Raw genomic sequence first — 25,620 nt, 5'->3', positions numbered from 1 at the left:
CACTTGCTGTTTATCATTCTGTGGTCAGGGGGCTCAGCAGGCACCCAGCCAGACCAGTGCCATGGCAGACAGTGTCCATATGGGGCTGGGCTCTACCAGTACCCAGGGTCATCTTACCTTCCAGGATGACGGTGATGGGGTTGGGCCGGAAACCTTCTCCTCCAGGGCACAAGGTCTTGTACTCGGCTGCGGAAAAAGTCAGTCAGGGGAATCCTTAGGTGAGCAGGCTCCCATGAAGCAGGAGGGGTAAGGAAGAACCAGGAGACACCCAGGAGAAATGGGCCATGAGGATGGGGTTAGTGGCCCGCAAGGAGCAGCCTGACTCCCAGCACATGCCGAGTCAACTTGGCTGCCCTGTCTCTGCCTGCCCACCCTCAACTGGGGTTATTCCACATCCACTGCCCTCCCGCAGCCCACTGGACGAGGAACAAAGGATCCCAACCTGAATCCCCCAGGCACAACCAGCCTGGTCTTCCCGTCCCACTTCACCTCTCCCTTCAGCTTCCCTTGCTCCATCGTGATGACACCCTGACCCCCAGCCCGAGTTTAGAACTCATAGGGAAGCGGATGCATCTCTCCTCTGCTCTGCGCGGCCCATCCGGCCCATGCCCAAGTTCGTCCCAGACATTTTCCCAACTCACTCGTGTTGGCAGGAGGACAAAGCTCGCAAGGGTTGCCCCACGCACGACCCAGTGAGCAGCAGCAGGATGCCCGAGTGACCCCAACTCCAATTTCTGCGCTGCAGGAGATCCCTCCGTCTCCTCGATCCTGGGTGTCCAAGAAGCAGTTCCCAACACGTGTATCTGCACAAAGACAGCGGTGGATCAGCAAAGTCTCTCCTGTAAAGACTTGTGTGCACAGGAGGAATGAATGGCTCTGTTGCCTCCAGAAGCAGGGAGAGGAATAAGGCCATGGCCCTAAACCACATGTCCACACTATCAGGTACCTGTGTTGTAATAAACCGCATCCAGACTGTCCCTGCAACTTTGGGAACCCTTCAAGAATAACACTTGCCCAGCTCACTTGGTAAAAGCCACACTATGTCATACAGAGTGTGGTGGCGTCTTCAGTGTGGCCAAGGAACACAAACCAAATAATGCTGCCAGTAACCCAGGGCCTTTTGAGAATAAAAGACTAAAGAACAGCTCCAGAGCTGCCCAGGAATAAACTTGCTTCAACCAGGAGAGCACCCACACTAGTGACAGAAGGTGGGCCAGGTTTAACAGGCGGATACTCATCATGGACACCCAGGGATTTGGCAGGGCAGACAGCGGTCAGTCCCCCCAATCCCTGGTAGTGACCAGTTCCAGCTACGTGGGATCAACAAGAAGAACAACCAAGGTCTTGGATGGAAGGTGTGGTCTCCACACAGGTCCCCACTCACCCACACAGCCCACACCGGTGGGGTTCAGCTCAAAGTCCTGCGGACAGTTGCACAGGTAGCTGCCTGGGGTGTTGACACACAGGCCATTGATACAGTTCACGGGGTCTGCACATTCGTTGATGTCTGAAAGGACAGAAAGAGGAAGACTGAAAAAAAACCAGATGAAGACTGCCACAGAAACTACAGCCCCAACCCTACCCAGAGCAGCATCAAGGCCTTGCCAAGAGCAAAGACATCACCACATCACCCAGGGACACTTAGTTGGCTTTAGGCTGCTAGTGCCACTCCGTGTCATGGTTGGGACAAGCTCACACCAGCAGGTCACAGAGCACTGATCCTCATCCAACAGCCCCGTCAACGTCCTGTACCTGTGCAGTTGCCTCCGCTCCTGTCCAGTTCATAACCATCATCGCAGGCACAGCGGAACATCCCGGGCAGGTTCTGGCAGGTCCCAAAGACACAGATGTTCTGGAAGGTGCATTCATCAATGTCTGCAAAACAAGGAGAGCTGGGGACTCAGGATCTGGCCAAGTACGAGGACAGGCCTCTCCTGCTCCCACCTCAAAGCAGAGCCACAGCCCAGGGTAACCCATCTCAGGATGGTTCTGGTGCCATGGGATACCATCTCCTGTGTGTATGTCCTCTCCCCTCACTCCGGTTTTGCTCACTGTCCACATCTCAAATGGATTGTTGGCTTAGCCCAACCTCTCTGCAGGCTGGGGACCAACTCCTGTAGGTGGAGGAGCTGACACCTCAGGAGTTTTATACCACCAGGTGATGGTGGGTCTTCCTTAGTAATGGATCAGGTGGTGACAGTGCCATGGAGAGACCGAGGCCAGAAAGGAGGTGGACACTGGATCTCCTGGAGCAGCGGTTGGAACTCTGGGCACTTACCCTGGCAGGCCTTGCTGTCCTCTGTGGGGTTGAAGCCCATCTCGCACTCACAGCGGTAACCTCCAGGCGCATTGAGACATTGTCCATTCTCACACAGGTTGACGTTGTCTGCACACTCATCCACATCTAGAGAGAGACAAGCATGAGATTGACATGGTGTCCACATGAAGAGCGTTCCTCAGCTTGCCCAGAAAATTCGCACAAGCTTTTTCCCACCCCTATGGGAGGCTCTGAAGAGGAGGTTACAATACTTCTCATTGCCTTGATACTCCCCAAACACCCACTGAGAAGAAGGTGGATCTCAGTTGAAGGTATCTGAGCAGGCTGTGGTGCAGGACAGGCTGCAGTGGCCTTTGGGGGACATCTACTTTAGGGAACCCCAGACACAGGCAGCCAGGTGCTGAGCCAGGCTGCTGGCTAAGAGGGGGTGACTCCATGTCCCAGCAGGACACCCAGGCCAAATTCCTGCTGCCAATGGAGTCTATGGGCCTCACCTGAGCAGGAGAAGCCGTCCCCGTTGAAGCCTTCTCGGCAGGCACAGCGGTAGGAGCCTGGTGTGTTGACGCAGTTGGCATTGAGGTTGCACTTATGCTCTTCGGTTGCACACTCGTCCAGATCTGGGCAGGGAGAAGAACACCCTCATCAGGGTTTCGCCTCTGGCGTTCCCTCTAAGCCTGGGCAGCTCACGTAGGGCCCAGGAGGGGACATAAATGGCCCAGGAGATTGCAGTCATATCCCTACACATCTCCTGCTAAAAAGTCTATCCCCATCTTTCTTATCAGCCTCTTTCATGGCTTCACAGACACAGTTGTACAGCCTGACAGCAAAACACCCACACGTCCACATCTTCAGTCCCCCTCTGTCATATCCATATCTCTCCACGCTTCTATAAATCCTCCTGCAGGGTTTCTGGGGCTCATGCGCATTGGAAGTGCAGGTGTCAACTCAGCCCAGACAGACATCAGAGGTGCCCACAGAGCAGCTAGACACACAAACATCCTCTCCTGGGATGAGAACTCACCGTTGCACTTCAGCCCGTCCCCAAGCCAGCCTGTCCGACACTTGCATTTGAAGCTCCCGGGCACGTTGATGCAGGAGGCGTGCATGTCGCAGTTGTGAGCCCCGATCTCACATTCATCGATGTCTGCAGGAAGGAAGGAGGACATCAGAACGGACACAGCTCTCCAGGGCAGGAGGTGTTTGTGAGGGCTCCCACCAGCACCCCGAGGTGCAGGTCTGGCCCGTCCCCACCTGTGCAGCCCGTGGTTCCCTTCTTGACAAAGTAGCCCAGCTGGCAGTGACAGATGAAGGAGCCCTTCGTGTTTTCACACTCGCCGTGCAGGCAGATGTTCGGGTTGAGATCACATTCATTCACATCTGGAAGAGAAAGAGCACTTGCTTGGGACACCACAAGAACCATGGCATGACTCTGGGGCAACTTGATGCATCCCTTCCTCCTTCCAAGGGGCCTCGTGACACGGTGCTGGCACGTCCCCCCTTGTCCTCACCGATACAGGTCTTCATGTCCAGGGATGCCATGAAGCCATCGAAGCAGAGGCAGCGGTACTCCCCAGGGATGTTGGTGCACTGCCCACCATCACAGATGTCTGGATTATCCTCACATTCATCAATATCTAGAGAGAGAGGAGATTGTTGCCGGAGTAAAGACATTAGAGGCAGTGAAAGGGTTTTGTGGGAGCAGGAGGGAGTCACAGGAGGGGCTTTGCTCCAAATCACATCCCTATTTGTCTCCTTTCTTTTACTGATTTCTTTAATTCCAACTTGAATGCAGGCAAATGTAGTAGTTTCACCTATGCTGAAGCTCATATTAATCAATATACTTGCTTCTAAATGTTCTCAACATCATGAAGATAAATGCATTTTAAATATTGTGCATATAGTGGCTCTAAAATGTCATATTAATGGACATGCTAGCATTGGACTTAAATTTGTGTGGAACGTTATTAAAAGTTTTCCAGACAAAAGCCACTATTTTCTGCTGAGATCAGGCATCATCCTTTGATGATCATAGAATCATTTTGGTTGAAAAAGACCTTTAAGATTGTGTCCAGCTGTTAACAATCTTCATGTACAGCTGCTAGAAGGATGATTCTATGTAATTACAGAACTCTGGAGCCTGTGATGAAGAGTTGGACATTGCAGCGCAAAGCAAAAACATCTGTGAAGGGAAATCACCTCTCTGGAAGTGACTTAAACCACAGACCATCTCACTCGGAAGCCAACACTGTGGCTGACCAGAGGTCCCTGGGCAGCACCTATGAGAGCCAAGCTGGCCGCTCACCTGCACACGATCTCTTGTCCGGCATCAATGCGTAACCTTCGCTGCAGCTGCACTCGTAGCTGCCCTCCGAGTTGGAGCAGTGCGTGTCACAGCCGCCGTTGGTTATGGTGCACTCGTCGATGTCTGGGGAGAAGGGAGAGGTCAGGCGGTTGCTCAGACATGGTGTGGTACACAGAGACAGGGTGGGAGAGGTGCTGAAGAGGAAACAAAGCTCCTCCAGCCAGAACAAAGCACCTCTTGCCTTCTCTGCCAACCCTTTGCAGTTCACAGAAGTGTCACAGCTGACAACAGCCTCTCAACAGTAGCACCAACCGGCTGTAGCTCAGCCAGGAGGTTCCCCCCGTGTCCTACCTTCAGACACCCACCAAGCATTACAAGAAGTGTGAGGCCAGGGGGGTTGCTGGATCTGTACCAGGGTCTTGGCATAGCTGTTTGCCAAAGGGCAGCACTCACCGACACAGCCTTGCCGGTCCAGCGTGGCCTGGAAGCCCGAATCACAGGCGCACTGGTAGGTACCGATGACGTTGACGCAGCGGCCATTGCGACACAGGTTGTCACTGAGGGAGCACTCGTTGATATCTGTGGTGGGAAAAGCAGTTTGAGCAGCTGGCCTTGGCAAGGCCACATTGAGCATCGTTTGGTACCCATCCTTGGTACCACACCCAATCTGGCATTGCCCCATGTGTCGGTCTTCAGTGAAGAGCAGATAAAATAGACATCACAAATCAACAGAACTCTAGGAGTGACCTCAGTTCTCCCTGCATGAGTGTGTTCTACCCACTTCATGTGTCCCCCATGAGATCCAAGTCTCCCTGGACCATTCTCCTTGCACAGGCTCTGGTCACAATCGCACTTTCCACCATCTCACCTACGCAAGTGTTCCCTTCAGATGTCAGCTCATGGCCCGGAGGGCAGATGCATTCAAAGCTGCCATCTGTGTTCATGCAGATCCCACCTCGGCACAGCAGCGGGTCCCGCTCGCACTCGTTGATGTCTGCAGAGAACAACACGAAATGTGGCGGATTGTCCCCTTCAGCTGGGTTTTCCAGCTAATGGGATGGTGCTGGTGCCACATACCACAGTCCCATCACCAGATGGTTGGACTCAATGATCTTAGAGATCTTTCCCAACCAAAATGATTCTATATATCCCAAAACAGAGGGACATCACAATATTAATGGAACAGTGAATGCAGGGCTTGGGGGAGTCCCGTGGACTTATGGTTGAACTCTGCATTTTGGGAAGTGGCAATTCTCGCCTTGAGCTCAGTAGGACATGAAGTGGAACGTCAGGAGGAAAGAAGTTATCGGCTTTGTGCAGATAAGCCAGCAAGGACTAGAAGGACAGTTCCCAGCTCACATCCCACCCATCTTAGTACATTTTCACAAGTCCCATCAGCAGAGGGATTGTTCCTTGGAAAACGTTAAGTTTCTTTGACAGAAGACTAACAGACAGGCTGTCTTGGTAACAGCCTTCAGAGTAGTTCCATATCACACACACAGGGCTAGGAAATAGTCTGAAGAAAATCACATATGGACAAAGCGATTGAATTGACTAGGAACTGGAGAAATTCCTGAAGTAAATGCAGCTGCTGTGAGAGAGATGTGATCCAGCCAAGCAAAGATGAAACCAGGCTGCTGGCATTAAAAATCATCTTTAAGAAGTGATAGAAAAGTTAACAAATGCAAGAATTAACACAAAACAAAACAACAAAACAGCAGGCCATCAGTGGGGACCGTGACTTTCTCCATCTCTCAGAAATGGAGGAGGAGAAGGAGGAAGATGATCAGTGATAACCCTCATACACACTCTACAGAGAAGACAGAAACCCACGCCAGTGGCAGAGTGGTGATATCGTTTAAAGAACCCAGAGAATCAAATATGAAAAATAAATAAATGGTATAGAATCGCGCCACAGATTGATGTGGTTTGAAAGTCCAAGCCAAAGTAGAAAGAGCAGAACATTAAGCCTAGGTCAGTCAGACAAGTGAGTCTGGCTAGACAGGGAAGAGGAACACGGAATGCCAGGAATGAGAGGACAGCAAGAGTCTGGCTGACTTGTTGGAGACAAACTGAGGCACTGAGGTCATGGATGGGATTTCAGTTTTTTAAGCTCCAAAGAAAAATGATTAAATTGAAAACAGATGAGGATCTGACAGAACAAAAACAAGCATTGGCCAGATGGGAGGAGCTGTAAAGAATTAGCTGAGGATAAAGGATGATTAAATGGGCAGGAGAAAGGAAGTCCTTACAAATCTAAGTGGAAATGGAGAGGAATGCAGATGGTCTATTAGAACTTCTCATGAAGGACTTGACCTGTCTGAATGTTTGAGGAAGTGGACATGGGCCTGATTAATGGTTGAAGCTGCAGATCCTAAAGAAAGGTGTGGAAATAGCAGCAGTTGATTACATATCATATATGATACCAGGTTGCAAGTCATTTTGGAAAAGACTCAGTGGAAAGCAACCCAAGAAAAATTGGATAAATCAGCAAGATTCAGAGTCGGAAGAGACACAAGCTATCAAATAGTGAAGCTCTTGCTGAGCGAGGTTTATCTCCATGTTCTCACGCCAGTGGAGGTATGTGATTTAATGGCACGTGGCTGTAGGATGGGCAATGACAATGGGAAGTCACACAGTGCTATACAGACAAAAGCTTAATATATTTATATCTCCATCCTAGTAAAGGAATGGAAATAGTAGGTCTACTAATCTCAGCAGTGATCTGATGATATAACTGAAAGCTGCTTGCAAGGAACATAAATTATCTAGAAACAGTACCAAGCTACATGTAACTGGATTAAGATGACCAGTGTGGTATGTGGGACATCATTTAGGGCACGTAGATGAGCCAAGTTAAGAAGACAATTATGGTGGCATGGATGGTGTTCCAGAGAAAAACATCTACAAGTTGAGAAACATTCTGCAGTGGTGTTTTAAAATAAATGGTTTCACGCAAGGGTTGAACATATGATATTAATAATGTCTGGAAACGGGTGTAGGTTTAGAGTGTGGATATGTAAATAATCAGTGGCAGAATAAATAATAGATGGGAAGCAGAGGGAGATGAGACGTCACACAAGGGAAACAGCCAAGTGTGGAGGAGAACTGGAGCTCAGAGTCACCGAGTTCAAGCTGCTGGGCTGGCAGAGCTCCACTGTGGACTCGCCAATCCCCAGAATAAAGATTGCCATCTCCCTGCGGAGCAGCAATGAAAATACCAGGCAGGGATCCTGTGTGGCAATGCCAGGCTCAAGCTCCAGCTGCTGGTGGCTGAAACAAGAGGGAAGGATCCAAGGATTCAAGTGAAGAAAGAGCACAAAATGAAGAATGAACATTGTATGAGATGGAAAGAGAGATATAAGGCCTTAGATTTACATGAAAAAAAAGGAAGGCAACATAGCAGGGATAAATCTTGCTATACCCCTTGGGTAAAGCAAGCAGGAAAGGGATAGGAAAGAACTTGAGAAAAGCTGGTCGGTGGCCTCGTGGGCTCTCACAGCTGAAGGAACGGTGGCCAGGAGGTGGCAGGGCAGGACCAACGATGTCCCATGAGTCTCATGTCAAGAAGAGCCCAGAATGCCCCCCTGGGCCTGGCGCTACACCCAGAGTCCTCAGAAAGCTGGCCCGGGCTGCTGGTCTCCTTCCCCAGCCCATGGGGCACCGCCAGCATGGGGTCCAGCCTCTGTCCCAGGAGGACCTCACAGCAGAGATCTCCGAGGGACGGTTCCCAGTTTTGGCCCCTTTGACAGATCTGGCACCAGGTACTTTCTCCCCTGTTGTAGAAGAGTGAGGGTGCTGCCCTGCCCGGGGACAAGTCCTTACCCATGCAGTTCTTCATCATCATGAAGCCGCTCTCGTAGCCTTCGAAGCACTCGCACTCGAAGCTGCCCGGGGTGTTGACACAGGTGCCGTGGCCACAGAGGTCCGGTGAGATGCGGCATTCGTCGATGTCTGTGGGGACAAAACCAGCTGGAGGAGGCAGCGCAGGCTACAAGCACCATCACAGCTGGCACGGGGCTGCCTGTTCTGCACATCAAACTCAATTACAAGGACTGGCAAGTCTGACCCAGCACACCAGGGAACTTTTTGTCCTGAAGGGAGCGACAGCAGTTCAGCTTTTGCAGTGGTGCAGGACTGATCCTTCATGCCAAGGGAAGGAGGAGCCCATGGTCCTGCCTTTGGCTTCTCAGCATGTCCCCGAGATAACTGCCACGACTCTTCCAGATTTCACCATCATGCTAAACGTCCCACAAGGCAGGCAAGGCAGCAAGAGTGGTCTGGAGGGGGGTTACTCTTCCCTTACCTGTGCAGTTCCTTTCCTCAGCATCCAAAGCAAAGCCATTGCCACAGAGACACCTGAAGCTGCCAATGGTGTTTCGACACGTCCCATGAGTGCACAGGCCAGGGAAGACTTTACATTCATTCACATCTGTGGGTGAAGGCACAACAGCAGCGTTTCAGGGAGGGGATGTCTGCAATGAACCTGGGCTCCCAGGGCAGGCAGCAGGTTCTTTGGGCTGTAGCTCCCCTCTTTCTTCTCACCTTTGTAGAAGGGTCTTCCTGACAGCACGTCTCCTCGGTTGGCAAAGCCGGGGCCCCTCGGGCAGATGGCTTTGTACTCACTGGAGCCGACCTTGGGGCACTCTTCACAATCGATGCCCCAGGCGGAGCCCACGGAGCAGCAGCACATGTCGATCCGGTACTTGCCCGGCAGAGGCTCCGTGCACTCGTCTTCGTCCCACTTCATGTAGCACTGCTCCACACGCACGTCTGCGGAGAGAGCAGAGTTCAGCCCTCGCCTGCAGCACTCAGCCTCTGGTAAAACCAGAGATATCCTTTTCTATGACACGGTCAGCAAAGTTCCCGCAAGATCTTTGGCTGGGGCATCCTCCAAACAATGGCCAGGTTGGATGAGGCCACCTTGTTTGGGATGCTATGTGAGACATAATACAGGGTGCTTCAGAAAGACAGACCCAACGTGTTACAATTACACAAAAATTTACAAACGGTTTAATGAGTTAACAAGTTTCAGTGAGCTTTTTATAAATGCTCTATGTTCCCTCCACCTGCTGTACGGACTGTAAGAGTTTCATTCACGGGCAGTTGCAGAGATATAGCAATTTCAAATTGGGTAGGGGGTGGTTGGATCTCTGGAGGGGGCTGAGCAGGGGCCAGGGGCTGGGTGAGATGTATCCTTACCCACACACGTCCTGGCAGTGCCATCAAGGGTCAGTCCTTGTGGACACTCGCAGCGGAAAGAGCCGGCCGTGTTCACACAGCGTCCGTTCGGGCAGACGCCAGGGAAGACCTCGCACTCGTTCACATCTGCCGGCACAAAAGCAAGAGATACAGACATGGGAGTGGAATATTGCCAACCCAGTGGGGCCTTGAGGGGCTCCTGGAGACAGAAGGAGCCCAGAGCTGCCCACCAGCCTAAAACTGGCAACTTGTCACAATGAAAAACACATGCTCCATGCACAGAGCCATGCCCAGATGCTTTTGCAAGGAGGTTGCGTTACAAAGCCTCATCAGAGACAGACAGACAGGGTGGTCCTGTTGCCACATCCATAGTTGGCACAGTGTTGGCAGAGCAGCAGCAGGACTCACAAACCTGAGTGCTGCTGATGGAGCAGCTAAACCTGGAAACCCATTGCCAGGCACATGAATGGCAAGAAAATCATCAGCATGAATTGACCAAGGAGAAGTCATGACTGATGAGCTTGATAAAACTCTGTGATTAAATGACTGGCCTGGTAGGCGATGGAAGAGCGGTGGATATTGTCTACCAAGCCTCCAGTAAGGTCTTGGACACTATGTCCCGTAAGATCTTCATAGACAAGCTGCTGATGTACAAACTGGATGAGCAAAGAGTGAGACGGACTGAAAACTGGCTGCCCCTGGGGACGATCAACCCCACACACCAAGAGATGCTGGGGGTCACCCAGCAGCTTGGCAGAAAAAGGACTTGAGGGTCCTGGTAGACATCAAGTTGAATGTGAGTCAGCAACGTGCTGCAAAAAAGGCTGATGGGATCCTGGGCTGCGGTCAGTGCGGCCAGTAAGCCAAGGGATGGGATCCTTCTCCTCTGCTCTGTGCTGGTGGGGCCATACCTGGAGTGCTGTGTCCAATTCTGGGCTCCCCAGTATGAGAGAGAGATGGACATACTGGAGAGAGTCCAACAAAGTGCCAGGATATGTAGATCCCCCCAGACTCAAAGATGCAGGATGGCAACAAATAAACAATGACCATGTTCCCAATTCAAAAAAACAAAGCCTTCTGTGTCCCGCAGCACTTTACCTTCACATGTCACCCCCTTCATCCTAGCATATCCCCGGGGACAGGCTGTATCTGGAAGACAAAACAGAAGAATGTCAGCAAATAAATGGGCTGCCTCCTGCCTTCCCGACGGCCGTGCCGAGCAGAGCCTCACCGATCTCGCAGCGCTCGCAGGGGCTGCCCCACGCGGCCCCCAGTGTGGCGCAGCACTCCGATTTCAGTGTGGCCCCGTTGATGTTCACCTCGCAACGTCCATCCTGGATGTTCAGCCAGCACGTCCCTTTCATGCTGTCTGTAGGGGCAAAGTCAAGGTGTGAGTGAAGAGCTGATCCTTGATGGAGGTCCCCAGCAATTTGGGAGCCAGGTTGCTATGACAAGCAGCTTGGAGAAACTGTCCCTGAGCTGCGATGTGACTGTTGCTCTCTGGTGTCAATTGTCTTTGAGGCTGTGGGGCCAAGTGCTTTGCAACGCGGACACAACCGTGCTGCTCCCCACAGCCCTGTCCCACTGCTGAGCTGTGCAGCAGTATTTCTGTGATACAACTGAATCACAGAATTATTTTGGTTGGAAAAGACCCTCGAGATCATGAAGTCCAACTGTTAACCCACCCCTGGCACTGCTCCATGTCTTGAGAACCTCATGTCCGTCTGTCCAGCCCTCCAGGGATGGTGACTCCAGCACTGCCCTGGGCAGCCTGTTCCAATGCCCCACAGCCCTTTGGGGAAGAAATTGTTCCCCAGATCCAACCTCAACCTCCCCTGGTGCAACCTGAGGCCATTTCCTCTCATCCTGTCCCTTGTTATTTGTGAGAAGAGACCAACACTCTCCACGCTACAACCTCCTTTCTCTCCAGCTATCAACTGTGATGCTTTGCAAGGTCCTGATCATCTAGGAGTGGGAAGCAGGGACTTGTCATCTTGTTGAGAGGGTTCTACTTCATACTGACGTGCCTTAATGTCAGCACACCACAAACCCATCTGGTGGATGAGAACCCATCAGCATCCCCTAGGAGCCCATGTCTTTGCTTTGTCTTCCTGCAGCACAGTTGGGGATTTCTGTGTCTGACACACGCTGCTCAGAGCACTGCCTGAGTACGTAGCTTTTGGGCTTCCTAGATCATTACGAGAGGTGTTAATTGTTACAGAAACACTCGGTGAGAAACAGAGGCCACAAAGGATCACCATCCCCAAACCAGGAGCACAGGACACGCTTCAGATGACCAACAAGGGGTGATGATAAGCTGGTATCAGAACGGCTGGTATCAGAAGGTCACATTCTCACCCACGCAGATGGTGCCACTAGGGTCCAGCTTGCTGCCCGGGGAGCACTCGCAAGCAAAGGAGCCGGCGTTGTTCCTGCAGACGCCATTCACACAAGGGTTTGAGGTGCACTCATTGATATCTGCAGGAAGAAAGGGAACGTCAGTGTCCTGAGTGTCAGAGGACCCAGTTTTCTTGGGGAGATGAGAAGCAAAGAACATGAAGAAAAGAGTTTTTCAGCTGTTCGGAGGATCAACAGGCCAGGCCATAAGTGTTCTGCATGTACAGCTCAAGCGTGCACCGTCTGAACGGGGTGGGCACTGACAGCAGAGACCACGAAATCACCGACCTTCTTCAGGATTGAGGGAACGGAGGGATTGAGAGTGGTTGGTGGGACTACTGGGGAATCATTGACTCACTCAGGGTTGCTCCTGGCTAAGACAGGAGCAGCCACCGCGTTGGATTTGGCCTTCATGTACCTGTCTGAACCAGATGTGTGCTGTTTTTCACCTTCTTAACAGAAAATCCCTTTTTTTCTCCAAACAGACATTTATGTGCAAAGTACCAGTTCTCAAATGTTTGAGGATTTTGTGGTCAGGAAACAATTTCCCCCACTCCAAACTCAAAGCTTGCAATCAAATCCCCAAAACGTGCAATTTTGGTCAGGTTTTAGCTAAAATTCTGGGGGCCTAGAGGAAATTGTCCTGGTTTTCAGGCACTGAAAAGCCCAGATGTTCTGGGTTAGGACGGCCACCATTTTGAATGAACTGTGAAATTTCTGCCTAGGAAAAAGAAAAATCCCAAACCCACAAACCCAAAGCCTGGACCTGCTCCAGTTTAAACCACTGCGGTCAAAAGGGAACAAAAGACACATTAGACCTTGAGCTGCCTTTCAGGCAGGACCTTGAGCAATATCTCATGCTTAACATCTTGTGAAGATGTTCTCCTTTGCCTTCAGAGTCACGTTACCTTCACAGGTATCTGTCTCCGTCCTGAAGACAAAGCCCTTGGGGCAGGTGCAGGTGTAGCTGCCAGGGGTGTTGCGGCACAGTCCGTTGTCACACAGCAAGCGGTTGACGGTGCATTCATCAACGTCTGCGAGCAGAGACAGGGGGTTTGAGCTACACCACCGGTGTCCACCCTTCTACTCTGCCAGCCCTACCGAGCTCTGGCATGGATGTTAATTCATATGAGTAGTTCCTTGGATAGCACCTTGTGCTCTTCATAGAATCATAGAATCATTTTGGTTGGAAAAGACCCTCAAGATCATCGAGTCCAATCGTTCCCCCACCCCTGGCACTGCCCCATGTCCTGAGAACCTCATGTCCGTCTGTCCAACCCTCCAGGGATGGTGACTCCAGCACTGCCCTGGACAGCCTGTTCCAATGCCCCACAGCCCTTTCCAGGTCTGCATCTGGCTGCCAGCCTCATACGCTGTGTTCACGCTTCATGCTGTGTGTGCCACCCTCTCCCCTGAACTCACCCACGCAGTTCTTGCCCGTGGGATCTGACTCGTAGCCCAGGTTGCAGATACAGCGGTAGCTCCCACGTAGGTTCTCGCACATGCCATTGGGGCAGATGTCTGGGTTGAGGGCACATTCGTTGATGTCTGCACAGAGAAAGAAGTCAAATGAGATGGGCCACAGCAAACACAAACACAGAAAACTTTGACCTCCTAATTCTTCATTGCTCCTTGGTGTCAAGAGCCAGCTGGGGCACCCCTCAGCTGAAATCATAGAATGGTTTTGGTTGGAAAAGCCCCTCAAGATCATCAAGTCCGACCATAACCCAGCCCTGGCACTGCCCCATGTCCTGAGAACCTCATGTCTGTCTGTTCAACCCTCCAGGGATGGTGACTCCAGCACTGCCCTGGGCAGCCTGTTCCAAAGCCCGACGGCCCTTTCCAGGAAGAAATTGTTCCTAATATATGCAATCTAAACCTCCTGCCCAGGCCAGGGCTTCCCAGACACTGCTGGCCTTTGTCTCCATGTAGCTGGAGTTCAGTTACACCCCCAGGGAAACGCAGCCCTGGAGAGCGCTGAGAGCACACAGCCTGGGTTGTGGGCAGCGATGGGCCGACCAGAGCACGTCTGACATTTGCTTCTTGCTAGAAAGCATCTTATCGTTAGCCTGAGACTGACTTCGGCCAAGACACGGTGCCCTGGAATGAAGCCCAAGAAGTCACCAGGGTTTTTGCTTCTGGCTCGTTCCCATTTAGAAAGCTTTGCGAGGCCGGAGCTGTCTGGCTGCTTTGTGCTCTCCCTGCTGATCCAAGCACTGCCCAGGGCTGGCAGCGCAGCCACCGGCCTGACCTCTCGTGCGGCTGTTGAATTCAAAGCAGCCCCTTGGCAACACATCCCAACACGCGCTTATCACCTCCCTGGGAGACCGCAAACCCTCTTCTCCCGAAACCAAAGGAGCTGGAGGGCAAACAAGCAAGAGGATGCAATTGGTCACGCTCTTCATTCCCATCAAAGCAGGGAGGGAAGCCAAACCCCTCATGTGCATCCCCAGAAATGTAGTTCCTGCAGGGTGCCAGGAATCAACTGCTTGATTCAAAGCACAGCCCTTGGGGATGGTTGCTCAACGTTAACTTGTTTTAGGGAGGAGAAAAGAAACGCACATCCCCTCTCCCCCTGTGCCAGAGCTCACATCCCACCCACAGACACCCGTGAGCACAGAGAGAGGTGCTTGCACGCACTCCCACCCACCCAGGCTGTGCGAGCTGCCCTGCGCTTACTCACAACCAGCTCTCACGTACATGGGTGTAACGTGCTGATTTTCTCGCACAGCCTCCGCAGTGCCAAGTCTCTCACAGCACACGCTCCCACAGTCACACGGACGCACGCACACTCAGTTATAGAGCTGAGACCGACATCAGATGTGCCTGTCTGGGATATAGGACACGGGATGCACATACCTCTGCCATCAGCTGTTATTCCAATGCCGCTGCTGCAGAGAGCCTGGAATTCAGCTGTGGAGAAAGCACAACATTAGGTTTTCTAGACAGTTCATGCACAGGAACATGAATTCTGGGGAGTGTTGGATTATTGTTTGTTAAAATGTCAGCTCTGAGCTTCCAAGCAGTGTCTGTTTATACTTATGCAGCGTCTGTTTTAGAGCTGATACTGGCAGTGAATAGCCTAGCACTGTGAGAATCCCTGCAGTGAGATCAGCATCAGATTCATGGATCTAACCTAAATTTGTTGATGTATGGCATCCCTCTCCCCCACCTATGGCTTTCCTATAGAATCACTTTGATTGGAAGAGACCCTCAAGATCACCAAGCCCAACCATTAACCCAACAGGGACACAAAACCATGTCCCTGAGAAGCTCATCGTGTCACTGCCAAGCTGCCTGGGCCAGCTCAGAAGAATGTGCCAGGGCCCCGGGATGTCTCTGAACACTTCCTTGGCCTTTTGCAAGCTTGGATAGAAGAGAAGCTCACCAGAGTTTTTGGCCGGACAGGGCTGGCAGGGCTCTCCGAAGCCATGGTCTGGGTTAGCACAGCAGCACTCCGACTTGGTGACGGCTCCTGGGAAGGGACGAGCGCACGTGCCCTTTTTAATGCCTCCGTAACAGGTGCTGCGCATGTGGGTGTCCACGCAGACCCGTCCGTCCACCCCGATCGCCAGGCCCCCCAGGCACTCGCAGCGGAAGGAGCCCTCGGTGTTAATGCACCAGCCGTTCATGCAGATTCCCGGCGTCTCGCACTCGTCGATGTCTGAAAGAAGAAGCACAAACCGGGTGTTATCTACCCATGGGCAGCAGGACACACAGACAGGGGCTTTGGGCTATTTTTCAGGGAGACCTGGAGACCAAGAGGGAGCTAGAGGAGCAGTTCAGAGCATCACATCTCCTGTGTGCTCTGCTGTCCCTTGTGGTTCAAGGGAAGGAAGGGGGATCTGGACTTCTTCAGTCTCCTGAGACCCAGCCCCTTCCCAGAGCAGCTTTGTCTCTGCTCTGTTAATTGGGGAGCGTCCAGAGAATTCACTCTGTGTCACAGCGGCATAGCAAAAAAATGCTGTGTTCTCCTCCTTTCTTCACTCTGCCTTCCCACCCTGACCTCCCTGGCTTTGGGAGGTGGCACACAGACTGTAGTGGAACATGCTGTAGAGGCTGGGAAAGCCATGGAGATGACCGCTGCCAACTCACTTTGGCCGTACAGAGCTTAAAAACCCCACTTAACCTCCTTCAGGAAGAGGATTTAAGCTCTAATTTGCTCCAAAGCAGTGGAGGTGCAAGAACATTTTCCTTTGTGGCCATTCTGCTGAGAGGGGCTGATTTCTGGTGGCAGAGCAGATGTCTGGCAACAGCTTTGGTTTTTCTGAGCTCTCCTTGGCCTCAGACACATCTCAAGTCTCCAGGAACACGGACAGCAGGCTGGGAAGAGGACAGAGCCCAGGCTTGGGGAGCTACGCACCGACACAGTACCGCCCGTTGGGAGCCAGCACAAAGCCAGGCTTGCAGATACACTTGAAGCTGCCGTCCTCATTGATGCACATCCCGTTGAGGCACATGTTGGTGGTGGCACATTCGTCATGATCTAGGGAGGATGAATAGAGAACATGAGCTGAGCCTGAGAGCTGCAGCAAGACTCTTCTGTGCTCAAAAACTCCCTGTCCCCCATTTCATGGTCATATTGTTCCTAATGGCAGCGGGTGCTAATCCTCAGCTGTCCTGCTTCATCCCTGCTGCTCTCGGTACCCTGGTCGGTTGGTGCAGCTCGTAACAGGACTTAGACACTTGCTGCTGGAGGCAACAACTCTCACAGTGATGGAGAATGTCCTGCCCATGCTCCTGGACCCCAAAAACTCCAGGAGCACAAACACCCTTACAAAAATGCCTTCCTATTTCAGTGTGACTGTATCCTTTCCTCTCATTTTAAGATGTACTCTGCCTTAGCAGTGTCTACCTGAGACAAAGGGAGTACAGCACAGATTAATCACCCAGGAGGACATAGTTGCAGCTCAGTCCCAACCTCTCCGAGGCCACAGATGATGGCAGATAAGGAAACAGCTTACCAACGCAGTTCTTGCCATCGGGGGTGATTTCAAAGCCAGCGTTGCAGATACACTGGAAGCTGCCGTCAGTGTTAACACAGCGGCCATTCCTGCACATCACTCCGTTCATGATGCACTCATCGATATCTGGCGGGGAAAGAAATGGAAGAAAGTAGTGGCAGGTGGAGTGAGAAGTGGTTTCAGCTTAATCTGGTGCATGAGAACACCAAGCAAGTGCTCTGAGACACTCAGAGCGTGCCCTGCTCCAGGATCACACTCTGTGCAAACTTCAGGAGATGGAAAAGATGTGGGGAAAGCTTTCTGTCCACTCTGGAGGCAGCACGAATGACATTTGTGAGGTTAGAGCTCTGGGATCTCAGCTTCTCCATGACATCTTTGCGAACCTCCTGCCCCAGGGCCACCTTTGCAGTTCAAACCATCCCAGGGCTGTTCAAGTCCCTGGAGACTTCTCCTAACATGGAAAAATCAGCTTGAGGGCAGCCAGAAAAGGATCTGAATCACAGATGCAACAAGGTGTCCCTTCACAGAAGGAAACCTCAACAGAAGTGCTATGTGACCCACGTGGGCCAGTTTCTTGTCCTGACAGCTACAGAGGTCACAGCCGAAGAACCACATCCAATTTTGGCAAGAAAAGATAAAGAGAAAATGAAGGAAGCTGAGAAGATAAAAACAAGGAGAATGAGAAGCTTGGAAACCTTATCAATGAGAGATTGAGAGAATGGCATTTGTTTAGTCTAGAAGGGAGATGTGACAGGGGGGGTTACAAGTTGCAGTTTCCCAAGATGTAAAACAATGTTGTAAATGAGATAGTGACGAAGCAATTTTTCATGGCCAGAAATAATTCAGCTTAAAAGATTTAGTTTGGAAATCAGGAAAAGCCTTTCCCATTGTCAGGCAAGTGGGGGTGGGCTTTGGAAACCCCTTCAGCAGAAGCCACTGGACAGCAAAATAAATAAGTAAATTTTTAAAAAACAAAGATCAGGCACTGAGAGGGAAATTTGCCTTTGTTTCTTGTTCACATGGGACGTCACCTTCACTCTGTTGTAGCAGTCCCTCACCTACAGCACCATCTTGCTGCAAGACAGTGACAGAACAACGTTGCTAGAAACCACAATCCTTATGTTGATACAAAAATGCCTCAAAATCCTATATTTTTTCAAAACAAAGTGTTGTTATCTTTAAATAGCACTCTGCTCTTGAAAAGGACTCTGTAAGTCCTTTCATTGCTGCTAACCAATTTTATGGTAGATAAAGGTAAAGAAAACCTCTTCTTCTAGACAGATTTCAGGACACTTGGCAATTGAACTAAGTTGTTCTGGGGACTCCTCACTCTGTTTTCCCTTTACAACCATCTTCCTTTGGTACCCGAGTCTTTGATAAACCTGTTGACCATCTCGCAGCACCCCGAAAGGATGCGGAGAACACTCACCGATGCACGCCTGCTTCGTGGGGGTGCTCTGGAAGCCTTCGTGGCACTTGCAGTGGTAGGAGCCGGGGGTGTTCACGCAGTCGCCGTGCACGCAGGGGCTGCTGGAGCACTCATCCACATCTGCAGGGAGGAAAACCCAACATGTGAGTCACTGTTACACACAGTAAACTGCCAGGATAGGCAACGAGGGCTGGAGGAGAGGAGAGGAGAGGAAGGGGAGAGGAAGGGGAGAGGGAAGGGGAAGGGGAAGGGGAAGGGGAAGGGGAAGGGGAAGGGGAAGGGGAAGGGGAAGGGGAAGGGGAAGGGGAAGGGAAAGAGAGGAGAGGAGAGGAGAGGAGAGGAGAGGAGAGGAGAGGAGAGGAGAGGAGAGGAGAGAAGAGAAGAGAAGAGAAGAGAAGAGAAGAGAAGAGAAGAGAAGAGAAGAGAAGAGAAGAGAAGAGAAGAGAAGAGAAAAGAAGAAGAGAAGAAGAAGAGAAGGTTCTGGGGAGACCTTATTGCGGCCTTTCTGTACTTAAAATGGGCCGATAAGAAAGATGGGGACAGACTTTTGAACAGGGCCTGTTGTACACAGCACAAGGGGTGATGGTTTTAAACTAAAGGAGGGAGATTCAGGCTGGACGTGAGGAAGAAATTGTTGATGCTGAAGGTGGTGAGACACCAGGTGTGCAGCCAGCCATTCACATGTTAAATTGGAACCGCAATTGGGAGGGCAGAGGAGATCACCACCTGTGCTCTAGGTTCTTTTTAGCATTGCTCTCAGTGACATACAGTCTCTTTTGGTGTTTCTGAGTTGTGTTGTTGCAGTATCATTACACCCTACAGGGAATAGTAGGAGTGGAGGATAATCTGGAGGGTTCACCAGTTTCTTAGTGATGTTGCAAATGTGAGCTCCTTGTAGGCAGCAAACTTGTCTGGAGAAACTCTCTGGATGGCAATTGGGCGCTGCAGTACCTCTCAGTAAGGAATCTCCAATTACTAATTACTCCAGTTACTAATACTTTACTCACCGATACACTCTCCGCGCACATCCTGCTTGTAGCCCATGTTGCACTCGCAGCGGTAGCTGGACGGGGTGGGGATGCAGCGGCCGTTCAAGCAGAGGTTAGTGAAGTGCTTGCAGATGTCGATGGTCTGATTCAAAGTGGCGGTTCCTGGAAAGCATGGAGACAACGTCAGGGACCGGACTGCAGCTCCCCCAATTGTCCCCAGGGAGCTGGTGACAGACCAGTGATGTTCCTGTGCCCTGCACACATGGGGCTGCAGACTCAGCTGCCTCTGAAGTTGCTGTGGTACCTGGCCCTACCCCACTGACATGCACACGATGGTACAGCCTCTCAGAAACAAGGTGAAATCAATATTTATTGACACTCAATGCATGATCACAGGCTTCAGCCCTTAGCAGGGCTACCCGGGGATGCACATGAGAGGGGTGTGTAAGGTGGTGGGAGAAACAGTTTTGTCTAGGGGAGGCAGAGAGCAAGGTGGTGACATGAAAGCTTCGTTCCTATTTGGTAATTAGACAGATATTCTGCACCGGAGCCAGCCTCGGCTCCCCTGCTCTGCCAGCAGACGCTGTTTGATCTGCTTCTGGGCTCAGCATCCTGCACAGCGTTAGTGTCACATCCCACCGCTCCCCCCGTGTCAAAATAAACCTCGTAGCTGGCGTGGAGCACAGGCGCTCCGCTCGTGTGCGCAGGGCTTGGGGGAGCGGGCCAGCACGCAGGCAGACGCGCTGCCTGTGTTCTGAGACAGGCAGCCAAATCGGGTCAGCACAGTAAGAAAGTCATTTTAATTACCAATGCTTGAACTTCCTGGGCCCATTCCAGGGAGACCTGGGATCCCGCCTTGTCCATTTGCCCCATTTGGTCCGATGCCTCCAGGCCCGTTGAGTCCCGGTCCAACACCATTGGGCCCGAATCCAGGAATTCCTGGAAAGCTCCCAGGGAACCCTGGCACGACTGGGAGTCCTTCGATGCAAAGCCTGCGGTACTCATCTGAAACAAAACAGCTGCCTTAGCGCTTTTTCCAAGAGCGCCTGGATCCCTCTCCTGCTTCTGCCAGAATGCAGAGAACAGAGGGATGGAGACGGATTGATGGGGAGAAAAGAGGGTGGGTGCTGATGGGAACAGGACAGATGGGCAAGGAGGGTTTTAACACCCTCTGAGCTGGAGCAGATGATGAGATAGAGCTTGCCAGGGGGTTTGGCAACAGCTTCCCGGTGTGCGTGGGTCAGCTGGCACTGTGGGCTCCCTTCATGCAGGGAAGGACAGGACACAGGAGGGTGCCAGACACTAAAGCTCTGCCCTGCTCAGAGCTGGCGATGGAAGAAGACAGGCAGAGAGATCGATCCACAGTGCTGGGCCTCCTCAAGGCCTCCCGGGCTCACCCTCGTTTGGCCCCGAGTTTCAGCGACAGCACGAGCCAAAGCGAGCTGAAGAGGTAGGAGGAAAGGGATGAATTCTTGCCTTGGCTGAACTCATCTGGCTCAACTTCAGCTGAGACCCACGTAGAAGAGCCAGCATCCCCGTGTGACCTTTCTCTGGGTGTTAATGTTGATGATTTTCCACGTCTGCGCAAGCCTGGGGCACCCCCGGGGCCATGGAGCCACCAAGCAGCGTGTAGAGGAGAGGTCCTTTGTGTCGCACTTACCAGAGCCGCGGACAGGACACATCTCTGGGGTCTGGGCGATGGCCCAGCAGCGCCCGGAGTCGCAGCAGCACTGCATCTTGGTGTACTGGCCGGGGAGGTCCCCGGCGCAGCGCCCGCCGATCAGAGCGGAGAAACACGTCCCGATCCGCTGGTCTGTGGAGAGGGAGAGAAGGAGATGCATCCATAATGTCTTATCGCCGTAATCTTGCTCAGGGCCTCACTGGCTGTTCCCAATGGTTTGACCTTCCAGTGTCTCAGTCTGACCTCCTGTTCTGCCTCATCTTCCCAGATCATAGAATCAATCATAGAATTAAAGGAGGGGAGGTTCAGGGTAAAATATTGGCCCAGGTTGGCCAGAGAGGTGGTGGATGAACCATCCCTGGAGACATCCCAGGCCAGGCTGGACGGGGCTCTGAGCACCCTGAGCTGCTGAAGATGTCCCTGTCATGGCAGGGGGGCACTGGGGGAGCTGGGAAGGTCCCTTCAACCCAAACTAATCTATGATTCTATGACCTTTCCACAGCCACCACTGCCCAGCGCAGTCCTGCACATCTCAAGCCTGTCAAGACTCTCCTTCCCAGAATTGATTTAATGTCAAATGTCCCATGTCCCAGCGTTCCCCACCAGGTCCCAGTGGTCCCAGCACCTCCCACCAAACAAACGGAGCTGTTCGCAATTCCGCATCCCCAGCCGGATCGCTCCCATTCCCCGTGGATGCTGTTTCAGGTCCTGAGTTAGTTCCCACACCCTGGACTGGAGAACGAGCCCTGGATGGTGGTCAAAGCCTATGAGCCTGGCCAAAGCCACAGACACCAAGCCTGGCACCGGCGTTTGGTGTGTGTGGCTTCTGGACAAGGCCCAGGAGACTGAGGGTCTTTCTCATGTCTAGCAAGTTCCACCTGGCACCAAGTCCTCTAGGAAAACCTGGAATCTTCCACTCATTCATCTCCCGTCCTCGTTTCTCAAGTAAATTAATGAGGGGGAAAGTCTAGTCTGATTTGTCATCTGTGCCTCTAGACCGACATTAGCCAGCAGGCTGACACTTTCCTGAAATATAATTGAAATTAATTGCATGGAGCTGTTTGATCTGTGGGCTGTGGTTACATTTCTTCTCTAATCACAGCTCAGCGACCTGCAGAGGACAGTGACCCCGTTTAAAGCCGGGGCGACTAAACCAGCAGGTCTTTTCCCAGATCCGCCCTTTCCCCCATTCCACAGCACCGAGTTCGGCAGGATTAGTCCCTTTTAGGAAACTTTCTCCACCAAGGGACTTGCAGAAAGACAGACAGACCAGGAGAAGGGAAACCTGAATGAGAGGATTGAATGCAACACTGGATTAGCTCCTAATCCTAATGAAGTCCAAGCCACATGGGTGTTCAGGTCACCCCAAGCCCTGCTCTCTGAACAAGCCAGGGCACGAGAGCGGGGGCTATTTGGAAAAGCTGCACCTCAAACCCTTGATGGGTGTTTAGCTAAGTGAGGGCTTAGGGCCGAGCCTAAGTCAACTTCTAGATCTGAGGGTGGTAGTTCGGAATAAACCCTTCGGCCATTAGAGAGGACGGATCCCACCCAGCTCCTTCTCTTCTCCTGTGGGATGCTCGCTGTCCCAAAAGCTGTGATACAGGGACAAAGAGCGATTTGGAGCACCCAACCTCCCTCCCTGCAGACAAGTGCTGACAAGTTTGACAAGGCAGGGAGGTCACAGCAGTTTGTGTAAGGGAGGGAATGGTCCAGCCCGTATTCATCTGGACAAATGTTTATTAAATTCAGCTGTCTTTGCTGCAGTTTGTAATAATCTCGCTCAGAAATGAAGGTCACAACTAATTGAAAACTCATCTGGAGCTGCCTTGGGCAGAGAGAGGGGTGGATGGAAAGAACGGCGGGTCCCTGCGGACCCTCTGTGACCTCCTGCACGACCACCCACACGCTGGAGGTGCGAGCACAAAGCCGCCGTGGTTTTGTTCCGCCTTCCTCTGCAGCTGTTAAGGGAATAGGTTTGCACAATAACCTCAGTAAATCAGATAACGCTGCAGGCGAGGAAGGAGGTAAAATTCCCCGTGAGATTAGACAGCGCGCAGAGGCGGGGGATAGAGGCACAGGTCTGTCGGAATCTCTGATTCAGAGAGGCTGTAGATGCTTGATGAGGTCCAGCCAGGAGCAGGACAGCAAGAGATGGAGTTTGGTCTGCTTGTGGTAGCGAGACAGGAGCGACTCCAAGCTGGACCCTCCTGCTGGGCTCGGGCAGGATCTGCACCCACCTGGCTGGGCCGGGATGTCCTGGGGTGTGTGTCCCGATGGCAGGATCAGTCCCACAGCAGGACCCGCACCCCCAGAGTGACAATCCAGCACGGCTCATCTCTGCACCAGGTTAACGGTTGTACTTGATGATCTTGAGGGTCTTTTCTAACCAAAATGATTCTACGACTTCCTCTCTGGGATGTGTGCAAGGTGTCCAAGACCTGAAGTGCACCTGGGAGTGATTTTGCAGTTTTCACCCTGATGAAAACCTGGTTTGTTTATTTGGTGGCGGGGCAGGGAGAGATGGAGGGATAGGAAGTGCTGGTACCGCTTCCCAGGGGAGAACTTTGAAGGGTGAGGATTCCTCTCACTCTGTGTCTTGTCCCTGAGAAACTCGAGTGACCAAACCCAAATAAATTACTGTTTGCAAAAGGCTCTGACTACAAAGGACCTGAGGGCTATTATTAACAGCTCAGAATGGATCTGCAACACAGCAGCATGGAGCCAAAGGTCTTTCTCCCACCCAAGATACCCAATGGTGCTTGGAAAAAGGGTGCAAAAGGAACCTCATACTGCGGTGGGGACACTTAGTCTGGATCAGCGATGCCATCATGTGTTCTCTGGTTCTGGAAAACTGGCCTATTTCAGTCTTGCCCGGGTAAGATTAGATGGCGGCATCTGTCTTGGTGAAGAGCCACGCCAGGCCAAAGGCACAAAGCATCCCTCTAGGCACAGGTCCCACCAAAGTGTGATGCCCACCGCACACCTTGGCCACCAACGCTCCTGCTGACCCACCGTGGTGAAAACAGGGCAGCTCTGGGTGTTCTTGCAGGACAGTTTCATTGCTCGCAAGTGGTCTAAATAAATTCAGCCCCTTGGCTGTTCATTCTTCCCCAAATCCACCTCCCAGTTCAACTGTTGTAAGGTCAGGGTATAGATGCATCCCTGAAATGATCTGATAAAATCTGGTTGTCTCCAGCAGGAAATGCTTTACAAATCTGGACTGAATGAGCCAGTTCGCAGTCTACGTTCCTATACAGGTTCACACTACGGAGCCCTTCTACACCGTCTGGCTCCTGGAGATGTCCAGGCAGAGCTCAACATCCCTCCCCAGCTCCTTATCCATCTCTTTTGAGCCTCTGACCCTCACACCACATCCCTTCTGTCATTTCTTGCCCTCGGAAATGTTGTCTCCTCATATTTCCTTTTTCCCCTTGCTCTTTCCCTTCCTGGACAAAAGGTTTCTCCAAGCAGGTGATGTCCTCACTAACACCCTCACAACCTTCTCTGAGCCCAGGATTTGCAATGATAAGCAAGATCAGGCCCAACCTGGATCTTCGGGCAGTAAATCTGTTGATTTTGCCCAAGAAGAGATAAACCCCAAATCTCTCAGAGCTTTGCTGCACTATCAGGAAAAAGAGCAAAGAAAGCGAAGCGCAGGAGCGTTGACTTGCAATGAACACGGGAACACCACGTGCATGTCTGGAAATGCATCTAAAAGGCCATTTTTCTCATTTGAAAGTTATTCTTCTAAGCTGTTCTTGAAAACCAACCCATCATAATGGAAACAAAACTTCCAAAAAGCTTGCAGGCTGCTGGAGCAGATCCTTGTGCTGCCCGCAAAACCCCGAGCCTGCCTTTTACAAGCGAAAATGAATGGAACTGTTATATGAAAATGTGTGGAACTGGATTCTTTGTGTCAAGCACAGGTGGTTGAATCATTTAATAACTGAATAAATGTTCGTTTCAAGCTATGACGGACTTTCTCCAGCTACGCTGCTGTTTGCAAGCAGCTAATGAGATTTGGGATCAGCTCAAGCTCAGTGTCTTGCTGTTTCAGCTGCAAAAACTACAGGAGATTATTCAAATGCAATAAAAAGGTGTTTACTTTAGTAAAAAGGGAGGGAAAAGGGATGGGAATATATCACGGCTGCCACCATAAAGTCACCACATACGCAGTGCTGGTGCCCCGTGATATATGAGACACTGTGGTCATTTCCAGTCTAAACATCTGAGAGGTGGCAGTGACAATCTCTTCTGCTCTCTCCTGATGCTGTTTGTGCTTTAAGGGTGGCCGCATTATTTATTAATTCTCAATTTTCTGAACTATTTATTTGATTTATGCCATAGGATGTAAATTGCGGGCATAAACTACCCCGCG

At 51.7% G+C, this 25,620-nt stretch overlaps 1 protein-coding gene across 1 annotated transcript in view; it reads right to left on the bottom strand.

Moving 5' to 3' along the window:
• Positions 1–25,620, bottom strand: part of FBN3 (fibrillin 3) — a gene marked incomplete at both ends in the record, with an annotated part of 91,054 nt that overhangs the window by 15,429 nt on the left and 50,005 nt on the right. Inside the window, 29 exons of the mRNA XM_080359247.1 lie at positions 118–186; positions 642–803; positions 1,385–1,507; positions 1,753–1,875; positions 2,279–2,404; positions 2,773–2,895; positions 3,300–3,422; positions 3,530–3,655; positions 3,787–3,912; positions 4,581–4,703; positions 5,034–5,159; positions 5,449–5,574; positions 8,406–8,534; positions 8,887–9,012; positions 9,126–9,353; positions 9,783–9,908; positions 10,881–10,931; positions 11,014–11,151; positions 12,141–12,260; positions 13,088–13,213; positions 13,602–13,727; positions 15,039–15,092; positions 15,568–15,843; positions 16,543–16,665; positions 17,144–17,269; positions 18,573–18,692; positions 19,580–19,723; positions 20,369–20,566; positions 21,222–21,374. Coding sequence (XP_080215373.1) covers positions 118–186; positions 642–803; positions 1,385–1,507; positions 1,753–1,875; positions 2,279–2,404; positions 2,773–2,895; positions 3,300–3,422; positions 3,530–3,655; positions 3,787–3,912; positions 4,581–4,703; positions 5,034–5,159; positions 5,449–5,574; positions 8,406–8,534; positions 8,887–9,012; positions 9,126–9,353; positions 9,783–9,908; positions 10,881–10,931; positions 11,014–11,151; positions 12,141–12,260; positions 13,088–13,213; positions 13,602–13,727; positions 15,039–15,092; positions 15,568–15,843; positions 16,543–16,665; positions 17,144–17,269; positions 18,573–18,692; positions 19,580–19,723; positions 20,369–20,566; positions 21,222–21,374 — 3,840 coding nt within the window. The remainder of the gene's footprint in view (positions 1–117; positions 187–641; positions 804–1,384; positions 1,508–1,752; positions 1,876–2,278; positions 2,405–2,772; positions 2,896–3,299; positions 3,423–3,529; positions 3,656–3,786; positions 3,913–4,580; positions 4,704–5,033; positions 5,160–5,448; positions 5,575–8,405; positions 8,535–8,886; positions 9,013–9,125; positions 9,354–9,782; positions 9,909–10,880; positions 10,932–11,013; positions 11,152–12,140; positions 12,261–13,087; positions 13,214–13,601; positions 13,728–15,038; positions 15,093–15,567; positions 15,844–16,542; positions 16,666–17,143; positions 17,270–18,572; positions 18,693–19,579; positions 19,724–20,368; positions 20,567–21,221; positions 21,375–25,620) is intronic.

The sequence above is a fragment of the Nesoenas mayeri genome (genome assembly GCF_963082525.1).
Source record: "Nesoenas mayeri genome assembly, chromosome: 25".
NCBI classification, from domain to species: Eukaryota; Metazoa; Chordata; class Aves; order Columbiformes; family Columbidae; genus Nesoenas; species Nesoenas mayeri.
Note: the sequence above shows the minus strand (reverse complement) of the source record. Positions and strands in the feature narration are given on the sequence as shown.